The sequence below is a fragment of the Ciconia boyciana genome, chromosome 15, assembly GCF_034638445.1.
Source record: "Ciconia boyciana chromosome 15, ASM3463844v1, whole genome shotgun sequence".
Classification (NCBI taxonomy): Eukaryota; Metazoa; Chordata; class Aves; order Ciconiiformes; family Ciconiidae; genus Ciconia; species Ciconia boyciana.
The window spans coordinates 12,562,405-12,581,452 of NC_132948.1; the positions used below are offsets into that span (position 1 = coordinate 12,562,405).

Consider the following 19,048-nt stretch of genomic DNA (forward strand, 5'->3'; position numbering starts at 1 on the left):
TGTAAGTGTAAGAACACCAATACAGATATAAATTAATTTTTTTTTTTTTTTTACAGTCTCCATGTCTTTTAAAACTCAAATCAACAATATTTTTGTTGTGACTTTTCTGTTTTTAAAGCACCTGGCAGTTACACGTTCAAATATTATTTTAAACACAGTTAAAAATTTAAACACACCTTTGCAGAGTTTAGTAAGCAACTGTAGATATTAACCCTGTTCAGGTCTGTTAAAATATATCCCATGAAACTCCTTTCCAACCAAAATCACTTTGTGACAGAATTTGTGTTTTTGTAGACAGTGTTTGCTTCCACATAATTTTTTTTTTTAATGTTTTACTTTCAAGTTTTTACGGAGAAGTGCATATTTTCTGTTGAACAAATGCAACTAAACCAAAAACATTTTCATGCTTGTCAAAATATTCCAGTCAGTTTTCCCATTTTCTACCCAGCTCTATTTACAAGTTTCTTTTATGCAATGGCTAATGCAGGGTGGGGGTCTCTATGCTTTCTTTCCCCATGAACTGCTGCTTCAACAAGATAGCAAACCAACTCCTGTCTCTAAAACAGTGAAGGTTTTAAAGCAAAGCCTGTATGTGCAGACAGTCTTTCTTCTTCCCACAGAAGTAGATATTTACATTAGGAAGACACCATTTTAACACTGAACAGCTTTCTCATCACTACACCCAACAACAATTAGAGAGAATTCCGCTCACAGCAATGCCTGAATAAAACTGGAACAACCTCAGTGAAGGCTTAAGAGAGACTCTGAAATTTAAACGAGTCACAAAACAGGAACAGGAGCGAATTCTATCCTCCATTTGTACAATCAAAGTCTATTTACATCACTGAGTTGCATATTAAAACCTACAGGGCAGAACAGATACCTACAAATAAAATGCTGGTCCTTACCTTTGCCTATAGAAGTGGCTATTCCATTCATTAACTGGGATAGAGATTTACCAGGAGAAGCAGGAATATCTGAGGATGCCACCGAGTTACTGCTCAGGAGATCAATCTTTCCTGCCTGCTGTCGAAACCTCTCCAGTTCTCTGGACAAGAGGTTAAATTGTTCGCTCTGTGTCCGACATTTCTCCTCTAGCTCTCGGACCTTGGCCTGCACAAGCAAGACATAACACAGACATTTGACTGAGATCAGAGTGAGCTATGACTGCGTCAGGTTTTTCTTAAGTACCGGGAAGCCAGGATAGGCAAACTGTTTGGGATAAACAGGTCACACTTTTCTCCCCCTAAATTCTCACCCATATTTAAAACAAAACTTTTTAGTAGCCCTGTAATATTGAGGTAAGTACTCCTTTCATCCCCAATTTCCAAAGCGGAAATTCCTCATCATAATTTTTGGCAGTGCTAAAAAAATCACTGCCAAGAACACTTGCAAACAGATCCTACAGCTTTGTGACTTCTACACACATCTGAATGTCACTTTTGTGCACTTTTCCAACTTTTTCTAAAACTCAGGTATATTTCTGAGGTTTGCCCATCCTCGGCTATTAAGTTGAAGCCTCCTGAATTGTTAGATTAACACTGATGTATTAAAAAACACCACCAAAAATCCCCCACCATGGTTCATGCAGAATGTGGGCCTATCTACTGGCTCAAATCCCTTTCAGAAATAGTGCTCCTCACTATAGGTGCCAAACCACACAGAAGTAATCCAGACACCAGCCAAGAGGGGATTGTTTGTAAGCTTGTGAGAAGTACCAAAATGTCATTGTTGGCAAACATTTTTGTTTTAATTTTGAGGTATCAGGCCTTAACAAAACAGAACTTAAAAGATAAGCTTCTGTGCTGACTTGGGAAATTTGCCTACATACAGTTTATGAATTCCTGATGTGAAAAAATGGATGAGGTGATGGAAAGGAAAGATTCCCTGGCTGAAAAAAATGAAAAAGGGCATGGGAATTCAGGATTTCTTCTACAACTTTAACTCAAAAAAATATATAAGAGTAGCGAAGACGCTAAAGCATGAAAAAAACCTTTAATCCAAATCTGTACATTCATTGTACCAGCTAAATTAAGGATATAATAATGTTTTCAATATAATGCATTTAGATTTCAATCCGCATTTATAAACAACCTGTATATCTGTTTGCATACACCAGAGAAAAAACACAAATCTAGAGTGCCCAGAGGGTTAGGAAAGAGCATATTAACACCTCTTGCAAAGACTGAAGAATCAGCAAAGCTCCTGAGAACTTCATCTGTGAGGTCTGATTTTCACGTAGGGGCAAACAGTTGGTCTGCACTCTGGAAATGTGCCAGAGAAAGACTGGCATTTGAGGCGTGGGGAGCACTCGTGACTCGTGCTGTGACCCAAACGCTGCAAGCAGAAGTAGCTCAACAGAGGCGGTAATAGGCTCCTTATATGAAAAGCTAATGCATTATACCCTAATCTGATGCTTTATGATGAACAAGCATCACTTCCCTTCATTAAAAACCCCTTTATAGTATAGGCCTAGTTAAACAAGTGTACTAACAAAGGAAGTCTGGATATCAATTAAATTCATTCAACTGTACTAAAGGTTTCTTTTTCTTGAAAGAGGAAAATGTTCTCAGTTCATATAAGAAAAACTGCACATATTACATGTCAAGAAAACGACATATATTACATACCACCTATACAAAGATCTTAGCACAGCTAAAGATAAAGAAAACACTTATAGTTCCCAGAAGAACACAAAAATCCAAATTTCCTACTACAGAAGGTGGTACAGTTTGTTCCTTTTTTTGTAACAAATAAATTTTTAAAGCTACAGTGAATTTTGAGGATATAATTTCTTTGTATTCATAAAACACAAATTAATTTACTTCTGCTAAAGAAGTCTCAGGGTATCTATCTGACTGATTATGAAAAAAACCCAATGAGATACAGAGACATTGTGGGAGTTTTACACAAACATTAAATGCTTTGATTTTTGTGTTTTGACGTTCATCTTTTCACTGTGGTTTTGAGCAACCAAAATGTGAGCCTTTGCTATTTGTTACTTTGCTGCATGAATAAGGCATCTATGTACAATTTTAAAGGAACATTAAACAAACAAAGTAGTAAAGTGGTTTGGGTTTTTAGATACCCTCTTTCCAACGGAAAGTTTAAGGATGAGCTATTCAACTCTCTAAGAATATATACTGACCTTTCCACATGCAGTTATGGAAAGTCTAGCACAAAATAAAAAATAAAAACATCATCATCCAGAACCCAACAAGATGCTAAGTCTGCCTTAAAAATACTTTTGAAAAAATATTAATTTAATGTATTACTAGTATTTATTAATTTAAAACTAATTTGCATTTCAGTATACACCTTCTTTGACTTTTCTTTTGAGTATCTAAAATCTTCATTTTCAAGTTGTTCTCTCATGACAGTATGAAGCCTGGAAGAAAAATGCCTTTACTACATTTTTTTAATCAAGGTTATGAGTTAGAAGTGAGCATAAAGCTGGTACTATATAAAGAAAAAATTGTCATAAGATCTAGTACTAACAGGAGGCATCCCCATACCCACCTTTGTTTCTTGACTTCAGGCAGGTGCTTAGTTCATTGCTAGCCAGCCAGACTCACCTCACTGTAGAAAATCTACATATTCTTGTATGTCACTGCAGAGTGAGGCATGTGCTTACACTCTCAGAAGTACTGAATTTTTATTCTGTATCACAGTTCTGCCCATATAGCCTATCCTAGTAACGATGGCACAGAAGTGCCAAGTCTACCAGATCTCCCTAAAACTGGATCTGCCTATAGCAGGGGTTGTATGAAAAGACATTCTCTACTGCAGACCATATTGGATATATTTCACTTAGGACTTGCCAAGTTTCTCATACAATACATAGTGCTATTTCTAAAACTTAAACAGCTTCTTAAATTGAAAATGAAGTAGACTTCATCCATTACAAGACAGATATTGTTCGCACAAGACAGGTAAGATGATGAGCAACTTTCCAGGTGGACAGGCTTGAATTCAGACTAGTAATTAGCCCACATATTCTGCTACGGAGATACCATTTCATAGTTTGTTTACGTAGCGGCAATGGCTTTCAGTAGGTGGCTCAATAAATCAACCTCAGGTGAAAATACCACATAAAATTGTCTTTGTGTTAATAAAGAAACAATCTGAATTCAGACAAAATCCACACAGTCAGAAAGCTACAATCTTGAATAAACTACCAAACCATTCTTACTGGGCATGCTCATAAGAAATTCACTTTCAAAAACAGTATCGGAGTTCTCATTAAATCATGCCATATTTGGAGATTAATCTCCTGTAGAAAAAAATTCTGATTTTGATGATTTGGTAGTAGGCCAATAAATGCCAAGCATGCTTGCATAACAATGGTTCTAGCACACATCCCATGCAAGGTTAGGCAGGACTATCGTACTCATTTTAAAGGGAAAAGTGCAGGATTCAGGACAGGGAAAGGAGAATTTATGCCCTAAAATACCTGCATGCTGTCCAAGGTGTTCTGGATGAAGTGCAAAGCAATAAATTCCAAACAAGACACAGTAAACGAAGAGATGTGAAATAAACAAAGAAATAAAACCAGTTTTGAACACTTTTTTTACATTTCAACACAAAATATATTAGAACAGTTAATATGTGTAAAAACATGCATTAACACAAACCACGCTGTAGAATGTTTCAGAAATCAGTATCACTGCTGGTCGTAAATTGCAAAAGGCAGATTAAATAAAATGCTAAAAATTAATGGGCTTATGGCAATAAAAGGCAAAAGCTTAGGAAACCTTGATGGGGTTATGCAAATCGGAGGTCGCAGACAAATCAGCTAAATAGGAATTTTGATTAGCTTGAGGGGGGTAAGTAACCACTTGCCTGCTTTGTTTCTACTTAAGTTTTCCTGCATCATATACTTTCCACCAGGCATTAATAATTTAATCTTATGTTCTTAAAGGCAAAACAAATTTAATATGTATGATGATAATGAAAGCATATGAGTAAATCACTTTCTGTGGGAATATTAACTTTTATAGATATAAATAAACAATTTTTAAAAATTTATTTTTGAAGATGAACAATGCACGAGAAAAACCACCTTCCATCAATGCATGACCAGTAAGTACAAAGACAGCAGAACTACTGTCAGAAGGTAAAAAGACTAGAAATTACCTTCTGCCAAAAACAGATTTCTAAGTGAAATGTCGACAACGCACTTGCTATAATTAATCTATGGTATCTCATGTCCTTTATGATATGTACTGTATATTAAGACTTAATAATCATTTAATGCCTTTTCCTCAGACAGAAAAACTAGTTTGGTAGTTATCAGCAAAAACCTATTTTGCATGAAAAAATGAAGAACAAAAAAGAACAAAAGGAAATCTGGATGCAGTTAGTGTGCTATTTACTTGTGCATCTATATTTTCTGATACTTTACCTTATCCAAGTACATCAGACAATATGATTGGAACTTAAAGATTCTGTTGAGCCTAGTTTTGAAAAACTGGGGAGGAATTGTTTGCTTTAGGAACCTTCTTATAGGAGTTCTAATTTCTGCTACATGTTGTTGTCATTTGTCCTATCTTGCACACCATTGTGGGTCAGCTGCATTTTTAAACAGCAGACAGCAAAAGGGAATAAAAGGTTTTGTCAGCACAAGGCAGATATTCAAGTGTATTAATTTATTTCAATTCTCCTTTCATTTTTTGGGTTTTCGTATGTAATTTAACCGTAACCATATGTATCCATGACAGAGGTTCCACTACTTGAGTCCCAGTTTAAAATCTCTAAAAATTTCACTCCAGCCTAAGACAAAGAGGTTTTGCAAACCTTGCCCTATTCCAACTAAAATTGACAACAAAGCTCATGGTTTTTGAATGGGAGTAAGAATTTGCTCCCGTTCCTCATGTCACTTCTGTACAAGACACAAGCAATTCTGTATCCTTAGGCACAGAAGACTAAATTACTAGATTTTTTTCTTTAGGATTAATGACTTGAAAGAAGGCTTGAAATGTGATGCAGAGTCCATAAACACAGCTAGTAATGAATTTACAGGAAATGCCCCATGCCAAGGTCATAACTGAGCAATTGCTATAAGATTTTTTGATGTATCTTTATGGATGATGTTGCCTTTATGGATGATGTCAGTACGTGCAGGTATTTAGTGCCTTCAAAGTCAGTAAATCAGATCATCTTAATTCATCTTGAATCAGATCAACACTTAATTTATTTAACAGTGTTTACTTACTAAATCCAATAGTCACTGGCAAATTCTAAAAACATATTGCAGCGTAGTTGGGAAATGCTAAGAAAGGCCCTTGCTGGTGATGCACAACAATAGGATTAGAGGCAATGGACATGGGTAGCATCCAAAGAAAAATTCTGACCGGATACAGGAATAATATTCTTCATAACGAAAGTGCTGAAAAACTGAAAGAGGCTGCCCATGGAGGTTGTAATATCTCCATTCCCCAAGATATTTAAAAATGGACTGGGCAAAGCCTTGAGCAGCCTACAGTAATTTTAAAGAGGGCCTTTCTTTGAGCAGGGAGTTGGACCAGATAGCCAGAGGTCCCTTCCAAACAGAATTATTCTATGTTTCTAATTAAAAATTCGAATATGTTTCTGGTGCCCTTGATTTTCAAATTCCCAGTTCAGACTACCTTGAAAAGATCTAGTTTTCCAATAAAAAGAATGAAGTGTTCTCTCTCTACCACATCCTTTGAAGGTTTATCAAAGTATCCAAATTCTCTCATTAGGTTTAAAAATTTTGGCTCTTTAACATACTGCTTTATGTTTACTAGACAGTATTTAATTAGGAACCTTCGGTAATTGATTGGTATTTGCAGCTATATTTCCAGCCTAAACAATATAATTCTTACAAATAATCACTTTCTTTCTACGTATCTGATAGTATTTTACAAAAAAAAAGGTACTAAGATTTCCATTCTATACAAAGAGAAATTGAGGGACACACATCATTTCCAACAACTCAGCTTAATGCAATCCTAACTGACTTATAATTGTTAAAGGATGCAATTACTTTAGAAGAGAAAAAAAATCCCTATTTGCCTACATATTACTTGAAACTTTCAAAAGTGATGATACTGTAAAGTTATCACATTCAGAATGGAACCTCCACAAGCAAAGGTAACACAAAGGATATCTTCTTACCTCTAGCAGCTGAACTGCTCCTTCATGTTCCTTCTTAGCTTCAACCTGAGCCTTGTTTTTATAATTAAGAAAAGAGAGAGAAGAGAGAAAAGAGAGAAGAAAAGAAAAATCAATTAGTCATGCCACATGTAGTATGCTCTATCCACATAAAGTGGCATACGGTATACTCAAATCCAAAGCCAATTACAGTCTTGAAGGGATGGCTCCGTCAATATTACTATAGCGCTTTGGTTCCAAGCCACTGAAATAACTGTTTATTTTTAGGAGACTGAATCTCAATGAAGCTTAATAGCATCGGTATTTTGATGGAGCAGGAGAGCATTGCTCAACACACTGCAAGAACACATCAGAAATATCTCTGAAACCCTCTAAATTAAAGCTGAAAAATGAGCTTGCTATTGTACATTGCAGGAGGTTTGCAACAAAAAATTAAGCTCATTCTTTAGATGCAGGAACAGTATTTATCATCTAAGTAAATAGCTCACAAAACACTTCAAGGCAACCACAAGAAAGGTTGTCTCTAAACAGGAGTGCAACATTTAGGGTCCAATCATCTGAGTCAAAGTAGAAAAGAGGGAATCAATAAGAGCAGAAAAGTGTATTTTATGTAGCTCAGAAATTCAGTTATCAAATTTTGGTCAGGAAAAGTCTAAACCTTAAAAACAAAAAACCCAGCACTCAGTAACTTTGTGTTATCCTCACATTATTTCCATTTAAGTTCTCACTATCTTCTTTATTAAAGCTTGCCCAAGATAAGCAAAACTTTTTGTTAACCATCGTGTCAGGCTGATAGCAGTGTGATGCACTAACTTTGCCTCTTAGCTCCTTATTACTGTAACCCAAAGACCACAGTCTGCACATTCCTCATCAGAGAAAAGTCTTAAAACCCTACGGTTTAGCAGAGGGCAACACCCCACAGACTTTCTAATTTAATGGGCCAGAGACTCCCATGATGGACACTGACACAGCTACGTTAATTTCATTTTCCTCATCTGTGAGGGCTGCCCTACTCCCTTCTTGGTTTCAATGGAAGCTGGGCCAGGCCATAAAGTCACAACCAAAAACATATACCCCCCAAACTATACTTCACTGTCATGCATGGTAATAAAGCCTACTTCGGTCCTGCAAGCACAGTCATATTTCTTCCTGTACTACAGCAATAAGTCTTATTGCTAGCACCTGATAAAATATTGGCTCCAGGAGCATTAGGAAATGTATAATGACAGGTAATAGAAAGCCTTGTGTAATCCATTACTACAAGTTTAATAAAATCTACCCAGAACATGAGTTCTTGATAAATGATTAGAAAACCTCCATCAATAGCTATCTCTCTTTTACATTGAACTGTCTTGTAGTAAGGCTTTCTTGGAGAAAAAGACCATCAGATTCCCTATCAACACAAAACCTTGATGAATAATATATTCTTCCTTTTAAACTGAAAATCTGATCAGTCTGTACAGATATTAAAAACACAATGAATTTTTGTTTATAATATTAAAATGTGACAGCAAATGCATCCGACTGTATCAGTAACTTGCTTTGTTTTAAAGTGCACATTTCTGTGGTTCATCAGCAACTTTACGACAGTAACAAGATATGCTGTGAAATGTCATCCTGTTACTGCCTGGAGTTACTACTTTCATTTCATGGTACTTTTTCAACTAATTAGATGACTCTAATAAAAAAAAGGAAGAAAGAATTTAACACACATGTACTAGGTACATTGGGAGGTCAGCTCTGGATGAAATGTGAGCCAGCAATTCCTGTTTAATGATGGAAGCAAAGTATTATAGTTACTTAGGTTAAATTGTTTTTCTGACAATATGCCTTGCATTGTAATGTTGAAAAGGAGATGTATTGGATACCAGCAGTCTAGAGGCTAAAGCAGGACAAATTGGTCTGTGCTCAGTTCCACTACCACGCCTAGAGTAGTGGTAGTGCAGGTAGTACAGGTAGCTTGGGTATCTCTCTACAAGGTAGAATGGTGCACAGTATAGACATCCCCCCAAAATCTTTTAATGTTTTGGATACTTTACCTCTTCTACCCATACAGTGTACTAATCTGGTCTTCTTTCTTATTCTATAGCAATAATAATAGTATTATAGAAGCAACTAAGCATCTCAACCAAGCTGGGATCCCAACATGTCACAACAAAAAAGAATCTGAGCTTGGAAGGGATGAAAACAATTTTTTTTTTTTTAAAAAAAGCCCTTTTTCTTTTTGAGTGGTGTCTAGAATGAATGTCACATGTAGATAAAGCCCTTTTTCTTTTTGAGTGGTGTCTAGAATGAATATCACATGTAGATTTTGTCACGAGATGTGATGGGTAGAATGCTCATTTAAGTTATCACAGATCCTTATCATGAATGGCAATAATAATTAAAAAAGACACTATAGCAGCTTAATCACATAAAGAATTAGATGTTTCAGGGTGAAAATGAATGTCTGTGCAAAGCCCTAGGGGGAATATTTCAGGCTAATGAATGAAACCAGTAAGAAGGATAACTTATTTCTTAAATGCTTCTACTAAGTAAGGCATAGATGAATTGTTATGGTGGATTTTAGTATAGGAATCGTAAGCTAAAATTCTAGTGGAACTTAGTGGTAAGAGATTATTAGATAATAATTTTTAACATAAATGATCTTGTATTCCATGCTACTTCAGGTCCACTGAACAAGAATTTAATCACTGGCTACAGATGCTGAGCTAGTCGCATTGAGTAAAAGAACAAATACAATACAACCTCATTTGTGCTTGAAGTCTATCACGCTATAGCTCAGCAAAAATGACTGGAGAAAACACTGTTACAGAGATTTGTCTCCTGTTGCCAATCTGTAACAAAAGACCCATGTAATGTGGATTTATTACAAGAATGTAACAAAAATTAGCAAGCAGAAAAGCGGTAACTTTCTTTGATTTCTTTGCTTTGCCAAGAAATTTAAGTCCAAAATTTAGTGGAAGTTCAAATAACAACAGCTGAATATAACTAGAAATGGCATTTTGAAATATGCCTAAATGGATTACTTGCAAAAGGCTAACAGAAAATTAACTGGAAGATTTCATTTGGCCAAATGAAGCTTTCTATTTCAAGCAAACTACATTTAGATACATCTTTTTATTTTGCTGAGAATGTCCCTCCATGCCAATTCTCTACCAAATTATCATTAGCATTATTATTTCTGTGTTTTGATCTAGTCAAGTAATTGGAAAAATCAACATTAGTATTGAGACAACTGCAGCTTTAAGTGACTTTGGTAAGATTGAAACTCAATACCATGGTTTTTATATTACAATGAATACTGAGAAGTTGCAGTGTGAAAAAAAAACAACTTAAAGTGATTTGTGAATTAGAGAAAGAGCTTGGAAATGAGGTACTTAAACAATGGTTTCGTTTATGAAAAAGAAGATCAACTGTGATGTGTAAGTACCTTGACAAGGACTTACTTTAATCTAACTTAGTGGAGAAAGGTAGTAAGAATCACCAGTGTCTGGAAGAGGAAGCCAAAGAAATCCTAACAAAACATTAATACGCCAGTGAGAATGATTAACTGTTCCAGCAAACTGACAAGGAAATGGTGGATTCCCCGGATTTTGATTGTCATGAAATTAAGACTGGATTCCTTCCTGATATTTAAGGAATGCACAAATATTCCTGAGCCCAATAGCAAAGGAAGCAATGGAAATACAAAAGAAATACATGTATTTGTATCACTTTTCTCCCTATTGAGAAATATGAGGACTTACATATACTGGTCAGTTAATCTTCACTGGCATGAACATTTATAAATCAATTAGTACGGCCGTATAAATCCAACAGTAAACATCTGCTTGTTACAACTGCATCAGCAATCATGCAGAACAATCCAGAACAGGAACCAGTTTGGTGGGTGTGGTTTAAGTGCCTTTAAACCAGGAGATCTGTTTCATGACCTGTGCTCTGTCATTGCAACTTGCTCTCTCACCTGACTTTCCCTTTCTCCACGTACCTTCTGCAGGAGTTCAATTTCCTGCTGTTTGGCGTTGAGAACAGCCAAGGCTTGCTCATGCTCCAACTCCAACTGTTGCCGCCGTTCAGCAGCCTCTCGCATATGCTGTTTCAAAGGAAGCAGAAAAACTATCAGGAGACTTCAACATATTCTACCTGCAGCCAAACATGTTGCCATTCCTAGGCATGCAGATGTTCATCTCCACATAAAAGCTCTCTGGTATCTCCGACAGGCAAGCTGGAAACTGGATAGGGTTTTAATTCGGTCAGTACTTAGGGGCATATTGCCAATGCTAAACTCAGGCATTTTGACAGCAATCTCTTTTAGGATATACGACTCTGTCACTGCCAGCAATGTGGCCTCTGTGATGCACAAGTGAACAGTACCCATTTTATCCATCAGGCACACATTTATATGTGGCATTGTGCTGAAAAATTAAAGCTTGGAAAAAAATTAGCTTGACAATTCCCTAAATGCCTCTTTATCTAGGATATGGTTTTGTGATTTGTTTTGCAAATGATGACCCAAAAGAAATAGCTTACCTTTGCTAATCTCTGCCTATCATTTATAGCAAATTAGACAGAGCAAAACTAACACAGGTGGATTTGTGACAAAAATGACTATACAGTATTCAAAAACAACTTTTAAAGGACAGTTGCTACTAATGATTCAAAGCAATATAAGAAAGGTTCTTGGGAAGAGCACAAGCTGAACAATGTCAAGATACCCTTTGCAGATAGAAATCTTTTTCATTACAGGTTAATATTACTTTCCCAATATCATTATAACTTTCAAAAACCCTGTTAATAAATGGGAGTTAAGAAAGATCTCTTTATAGATTCTGATCCCTTCTCTGGTGAAACTGGTATTAAAGATTTTTATTTTCCAAATTACGTATTATTCCCATAATACTCTCAGAGCAGAAGCACAATGTCTTATCTGCAGCACCATGAGTTATTATACACAAACCTATTAGGAATCAGCACTTGGAAACAGAAATACGTGGCTGCAATTGACAAGAACAGGCCAAAATATCTCTTCTTGTGTACAAGAGAAAATTTTATCAAGCATATTGCTAACCTTTAATGAGCTGTTATTCTCTGCTACATGTTACTCATAACAAAGAGGGACAGCACAGTGAGGCTGACTTCTCTCAATCTGGATATGTTTGCAAAGGAAGCAGAAATGTCTCCAATACTCTGTTTGGCCTTTGCTTGGGATTTATTGATTTTAATTTGATGTGTTGATTAAAAACAACAAAAAAAATCATCAAAGATTTTTCCAATTCATCACTTTTGACCCTCAACTATGGCTTGTTTTCTAGGAGTTTTGTGAGGATTCAGTATTTTGACTGTAGCCATTTCTGAACTGTGCATATTGTACAAAAGTTAAATGGATCTATTCATGGGTAATACCTATTCTCAGTATTTAATAATGACCAAAAATAATGGTTCCAATTCTCATCTCATCTGAATGAACATAACCTATTTTGCTAAATAGCATTACTCATTATTTAAATTAGCATGAAGCTACATTTACTGAGATCAGCAGCTTCCATCAAGTCTTATGTAAAACCTGACACCAATGGAGCATCAGCACTTTTCTTATATTCAAGAAATGGTGAGGCAATCAAGTCATTCTCACACCTTTAATTAAAACCTTTAATTATCAGAAAAAAAACAAAGGTCTCACTTCACTCTCTCAAGATTTAAGTACCAGATTTGGTACAGCATATTTTGATACCCTTAAGTTCTCAGTACTTTTACAAAAGCTACTACAGAACTTTTCTAGTCCTTTGCAGAGATCAATAAATAATTAATACCGTGACCATACAGCTAATCTATAAAATGTAATGAAGAAACAGATTGTGATACATGATCTGTGATTCTCCCCAGCTTTTAAATTCTCTCTTTCCTAAAATATGTATTTAATGATTTACAGTTTGTAGATTTTAAGGTCAGAAAAGACCACTTGGTCATCTATGTTAACCTAAAAGTATCTTTCAGTCATTTTAGTATTGTCATGATCTACCTCGTATCTAAAGCAGCAAGGATCTCTTCACCCCAGCATCTGTCCCTCCCCTGGCACAGCAATTAAATCTCCCCCAAACCAGAAGCAATTCCTCCCCTCCCACTCTGCTCACAAATCGGTTCTGTCTGCAAATCTGTTTTGTGCTTCCTGTCTGCACATCAGCTGCTGTCATTTCGTCTTCCAAGCCCAAGGGGAATAGGTCAGGGCAGCGGAGGAGGACTGCAGAGATCACTAGAAGAACAGCAGGAAGAAAGCTCTGAGCTGCTGAATTCTTTCTGCATCTTCCTTCAGGATTGGCTTCCGCAACGATCACGTTGCCATGGGTTGTGTAGGTGCTGGCAATCCATTTGTCCATGCTATCGCTGTCCTTAATGTGAGGCCAGTTAGAACTTTCTAAACATGTAAATTTTCACTTCCCTTTTTGCACCCTTTCTAGAGGTCCTAATAATGTTACTCTAACATCAGAAAGCAAATTCACATCTAAAAGAGCACAGAAAAATACAGTAAGGATTTCATATTTCAAAACAACTGGCAAATAATGCTATATCCTTCAAAGAATGTGTGAAGAAGGAACCTTTTTGGTGTATCTTTCAGACCAAAGGCAAGAATCCTGCTACGCAGCAGAGAACAAACTGGGGACACTGTGGATATCTCCATTTTCTTTCAAACTATACAGCTAGACAGCTGTATACTATAAACTGTTTCTAAAATAGCACTTAAGGGACCTGCTCAAACAGTTCTTGTTTTTCCAGCTTCCTCATAGGCAGCAGGGGGATTTGACAATGAATAGCCCATCCTTGCTCCAACCGTTTCAGTGGTTGCACTGTATTACCTACAGCTGCAACAAAACAAAGAAACCCATTCTTTCCCATAGCAGTGACTTTTACAGTTCTAAAAGGTGCAACTGGTTAATGCTAGAACAAACTCAAATGGCTTTCAAGTACTAAAGTCTTGTTTATGAGACAGAACTCATACATGATGCTGAATGAGGAGCAAATTTAATTCTCACCCAAGTACTCTGATCAAAGGACTTGTCATCTGCGCTTGCAGATGGGTGGGCACCATTACAGTGGAATGAATGGGAAAAGCTGGCTGAACACATCAGAAAATCAGAACTGTTCTGTGTGAGAGGCACTGTGAAGATTCTCAGAAGTTAGCTAATTCAGCAGTTCTTCATCTTCCCTTTTCTGCTCTGTTGATACATCCTGAGATAACAGAAAGTGTAACTGAATTTCTCTTTTGACAGGGAAACTAGGCTAAATATTTCTCAAAACTTTCCAATGGCTGGAAAGCTGCAAACCATTTTTTCAAACTACTAATTTCCCGAGCATATGAGGACACACATGAAATACAGAATTAACTGCATCTGCTTGGGCATGGTTTAATGCTAAAAAGGAGATTTAGAGTTTCGAGTCTGTTCAAGGTACTCTGCCAGCTCAGAAGAGTTCTGGTAAAGGGAGAGAACTACTGTACGTGAAAAGCCAGCGTGTCTATATCCACCAGATAATTTTTGTTTTGGTGAAGGAAAACTTTTGAAGGAGATCTTAAGCAGAACAGTGAGCTTTACAGAATGTTTCTCTCACTGCCATTAGAAGTTTTATTTCAGTAGAAGTTAAGCAAAATCAGTCAAATAACTAGATTCAGCTCTTCTACAGAAGAAATTTGGAGGAATCATTAAGTCAAATGCCAGTGGATATCCTAATTAAAGAGTGGAGAAATGAACATTGTTCGATATGGCCAAAGAAGAAAGTACGTTCTTTAATCTGTTTTAAGAAAGTAAACCAGTCCGTCATTAGAGGAGTTTCAAGTGTTCAAAAACATACAAGCCTAGCAAAACCAGTATCTGAACAGGGTACGAGAAAGGAGTTTTATTGCTCATGAAAGTGATTTTTTTTAGCAGCATAGGAGTCCAGACAATAATAATTTGTATTTTGATTTGATGAAATGAGAATTAATGCCAATTTACTTAGAGCAAAGTCTAATCCTCAGCTGTTTTATGGGCCATGAATGCACAGTTCATTTCTTTTCTCGACTTTTTTCCTCTTATCTTTCTACAATGTGCTCCCTGAAGAAGTGAATTTCTGCAGCTATCAAGCTGGAATCCCACAATCGTTATATAGAGAGCACAGGCAAGCCATATCTGTTGAAATAACTTCTAGGTGTTGATTCTCCTCTCTATAGGTACTAGCACACAGCTCACAGTAAAATAGCAAATTAGTGATAAAGGTCTGTGGAACTGTCAGTTTTGTATTCCCCAGAAGAAAAGGAAGGAAACAACAGAAAAAGTAAATCATCTTCCATTGCTAGAGAAAAACTTCCTACTTGTTCCTGGGGAAAGTTGTATTAGTCGAAAGACAGATAACAGTGTACCAGTCTTCTATGCAATTAAGCAGTTTAATTTTCCTTTCCCAGTACATGTATTTCTTATTTGCACATAATTCTAGATTTATTCCATCAGTGCTACCTATTGACTGGTAAATAGGACATTGGTAATTCACTGCACAATGATACACATAACAGTTAACTCCCCTTGGCATTGCCTAGTATGTGATTTCAACAGCTCGTGTTTCCAGAAGCTGCTGGAATAAGTTGGTTTACAGAGCAGTCAGCTTACTTTTGATAACCCCACAGTCTTTCGGAGGCTCAGCAAGAGGGACATAACATATAACCACCTTTTATTTCCATCTGTAGCTGGAAAACCATCTCCTCACCTCTTGAGCAATATCAAATAAAGCTTGAGAGATGGTTTCAACATCATATTTACCAGTGCAACAAGCCAAAAATAAAATATCTTCTCAAAATTCAGACAGGTAGCCATTTTCATCACTACAATCATCTCCAAAAGCACAGATCTATTCTGATGCAGCCAACAGCAAGAAAATTTTTCCCCTTTTAGAGGGAGTCTGATGCAAGTCAAAATCATTAACAAATCCAATTTTAAATAAGTGATTGTACTTATGACAAGCATTGGTTGAAGCCACTTAGCATTATTAAAACATTCTGCAAAGAAAAATCTTGTTAGAAATTTAAGATCTCAGACCACTTATTTTCATTTGCACCTCCTACTACTCTCAGACCATCCATCCCACCTTTACTAGCCACTTCAGTGGTTTGAAAAAGGAAAACCTTGGCCTTGAGAAAATGAAAAATAAGCAGCTCTTTGGCAGTCTGTCCAAAAAGTTTCAGCACTGGATCAATGCTCCATTCTAACCAGACAAACACATCCTTCATTTTTCTAATGGTCTGAAGTACAGACAAGCGTTTACAAGTGTTTTCTCTCTCAAGAATTCTCACTGTAGTCCTCACCAGTGCAGTTCCTCCACCGATGCAAACAGCTGTAACTGCATGACTTTTTTTTTTTTTTTTTTAAATAATCTTATTTGCTTAACCCTCTTCAAGGCATGTTTTGGTGGCAGTTTTCCACATCACAACTTCCATATTTTCTACAACTAAGAAAACCTGAGAACAGTGGCCCATTCAAACCACTTAGTGTTTCTGCCACATCATATGCTTCCTTCCACTGGCTCCCTCTACCCCATCACATTGGACACCAGCTCATTGTCTGTAAGGGACCTTTCAGACCCTTCTCCATTGCTCCTGATCCATCTATCAGGTTTGGCTTATCAAGTTACTGACTTCCATCTTTATTTAATCAATGACACTTTGGGAATCTGGCTGTTTCCTAGCAAAGCACTGTTTACTTCCCACCACTAGAACTTTTTTTGCACTTTGTTTCAACATATACAAATTACTGCCCCCTTGAATTAGCTGGTAAGTAATAAACTCTTGGTTGACTCCATTTTCCAACTGAATTTGACTCTTACTCTACCCCATAATCTCAGCTAGATCTCATCTCTGTTAGATTCACCTGGTGAATTTCACTTTTCATAGCATCAGTTTGTCCCATGACATGCACAATAACCAGGAAAACAGAAGCAGGACAGCATCTTCAACTAAACGGTGAAACCGCTACTGAAGAATACACTTAGGATTCAAAATGCATTATTGAATTTTTCTAAGTTGAAAAGGAAGCAGCAAATTGATGACATGAAAACAACTGTGTATCTAGAAAACAAGCATGGCTAAACACCAACGTACCAAGCTTCTCTAGAAGCATGTTAAAAGAAAGGTAGTTACGTAGCAGGCACTATAATTCTTTCTAAATAAGACCTCTCTAATACAACAATAGCAGGTTTTGCAACCCTGTCCTGACAATGGGATGCTCTCTGCACAGGCAATACGAGCTGGTACCAACAGCTTGTTTCACAAGGCCACAATAACATTTTGCATCGAGTTAGAGTGGAAGACATAGCCCTCTTTAAAGTAAAATATCTTAGCAGTTGTTCGTATTTCCTTCATCAGCATAGTCACTTCTCATCCTTTCCTTCTCATCTTGACTTACCTCCAGTAACTGTATAATGAAAACCTACATCCAATTACTTATAAAGTATCAGATAAAGATCTCTAAAGATGTCTCTCTTCTGATAGTTTGAGATCCCTTGTAGGTACTTGGTTTACTGTATTCCATACGTTTTATCATAACTAATAGGGGCATTCAGTCCCCTAGTTTGCAATGCACTTATGCTTCTGTGACTCACTGAATGAACATCAGGAGTATTAAACAAGCAATAGAAGTACTGGATCGTCGGACTTCATGGCATTATACATACCTTTAGGACCTGCTCTAAGTTCTCCAGCTTGGCTTGGAGCTGGTGTTTTCCTTTTACAGCCAAATCTCGTTCTTTGGTCACTCTGAGAAGGGTTTCTCTAAGATGGTCATAGTCTGATTTTACCTAGAAAAATTAAAATGTTATTATTGCCCAAACAGCTAATTAATGAAGGGAAAACTATATCTGACACAAACATTTCTGCATGTTAAAATGGAAAAAGGAAGAAAATTTCAAAGAAAATAGGAAAGAAGTGTAAAAAATGGAAGGGAAAGTTCACTGAGGAAGCTGCGTGCATCTCATATATATGTATGCATGAAACATATTTTCTTTCAACAAGGACTACGATCTGGCAACCAAATTGTAGTTATGCATAAGTTATGCAAAGTTAAATAAATATATAGCTATATAGCACACAAAATAAATGACAATCAAGCAATTCCTAATTTCTCTGGATCTCAGAGGCATCAGAGATGGGGGTGCTATATAAAAAGTCAGAGATCTAATGTATATATAGAAATGTAACTCACGTACATTTTTCTGGACTATTCATTAGTGCAAATTGACTTCAGAATAAACTCAAATATACACGATCGGTCTGTGCTAACATTTGAAATCAGTGTCTCTACAATTCAAAAGAGGTATTCTTCTGCAACAAAACCCTTGCTCTCCCTTAAAATATTTGCATACAGAAGGTTTTTAAAGGATCAGATACTCATCTAGTAGGATTTGTTTTCCAATTTAATTTACTTGGTGCTAGCTTAACCACTTCAGTATGACTAAGTCTTTTTATACAGGATTTTGTGAATCATCAGCGATAGTGACTACTTCATAAACACACATAGAAAATAAGAAAATATAATATTAAACTACTTTATCCCGCCATGGAAAAGTTCTTTCTTCAGTTCAGATCAGCTGAAAATTTGATTTCTTATCCCTGCTCATTTTATGACTTTATGTCCTGTATTGATGTATAATAAAAGGACTGTTACAGCTTGTATCATATCAGAAACTGCAATTTTTACACTGAGAATGAAAACCCACCAGCAATAAACACCTGGGTAAAAAAATACATAATGTTCACATACTATTTCCACTTCCCTGCAATGTTGGTAGAAGGTAAGAAAGCAAAAGAAAGAGCCATAATATTTTTAGTGAACGGGTTCCAAGAAGCATTTGTTTTCCTTTAACTGCAACACAGTGCAGAAGCATGAACAATCCT

General features: G+C 36.5%; 1 protein-coding gene across 2 annotated transcripts in view; it reads right to left on the reverse strand.

Annotated features, from left to right (window-relative positions):
• The window catches only part of RIMBP2 (RIMS binding protein 2), a 64,181-nt gene extending 46,229 nt beyond the window's left edge, over nucleotides 1-17,952 (reverse strand). The window contains exons 1-5 of one of the 2 annotated variants that reach the window (XM_072880077.1): nucleotides 17,830-17,952; nucleotides 11,129-11,233; nucleotides 7,141-7,191; nucleotides 4,454-4,474; nucleotides 909-1,113 (exon numbers count right to left, since the gene is read on the reverse strand). In XM_072880077.1, the coding sequence (XP_072736178.1) occupies nucleotides 909-1,113; nucleotides 4,454-4,474; nucleotides 7,141-7,191; nucleotides 11,129-11,230 (379 nt within the window). In that variant the 5' untranslated portion in view covers nucleotides 11,231-11,233; nucleotides 17,830-17,952. The remainder of the gene's footprint in view (nucleotides 1-908; nucleotides 1,114-4,453; nucleotides 4,475-7,140; nucleotides 7,192-11,128; nucleotides 11,234-17,829) is intronic. The other variant, XM_072880076.1, reaches the window with a different exon arrangement.
• Nucleotides 17,953-19,048: the final 1,096 nt, after the last annotated feature.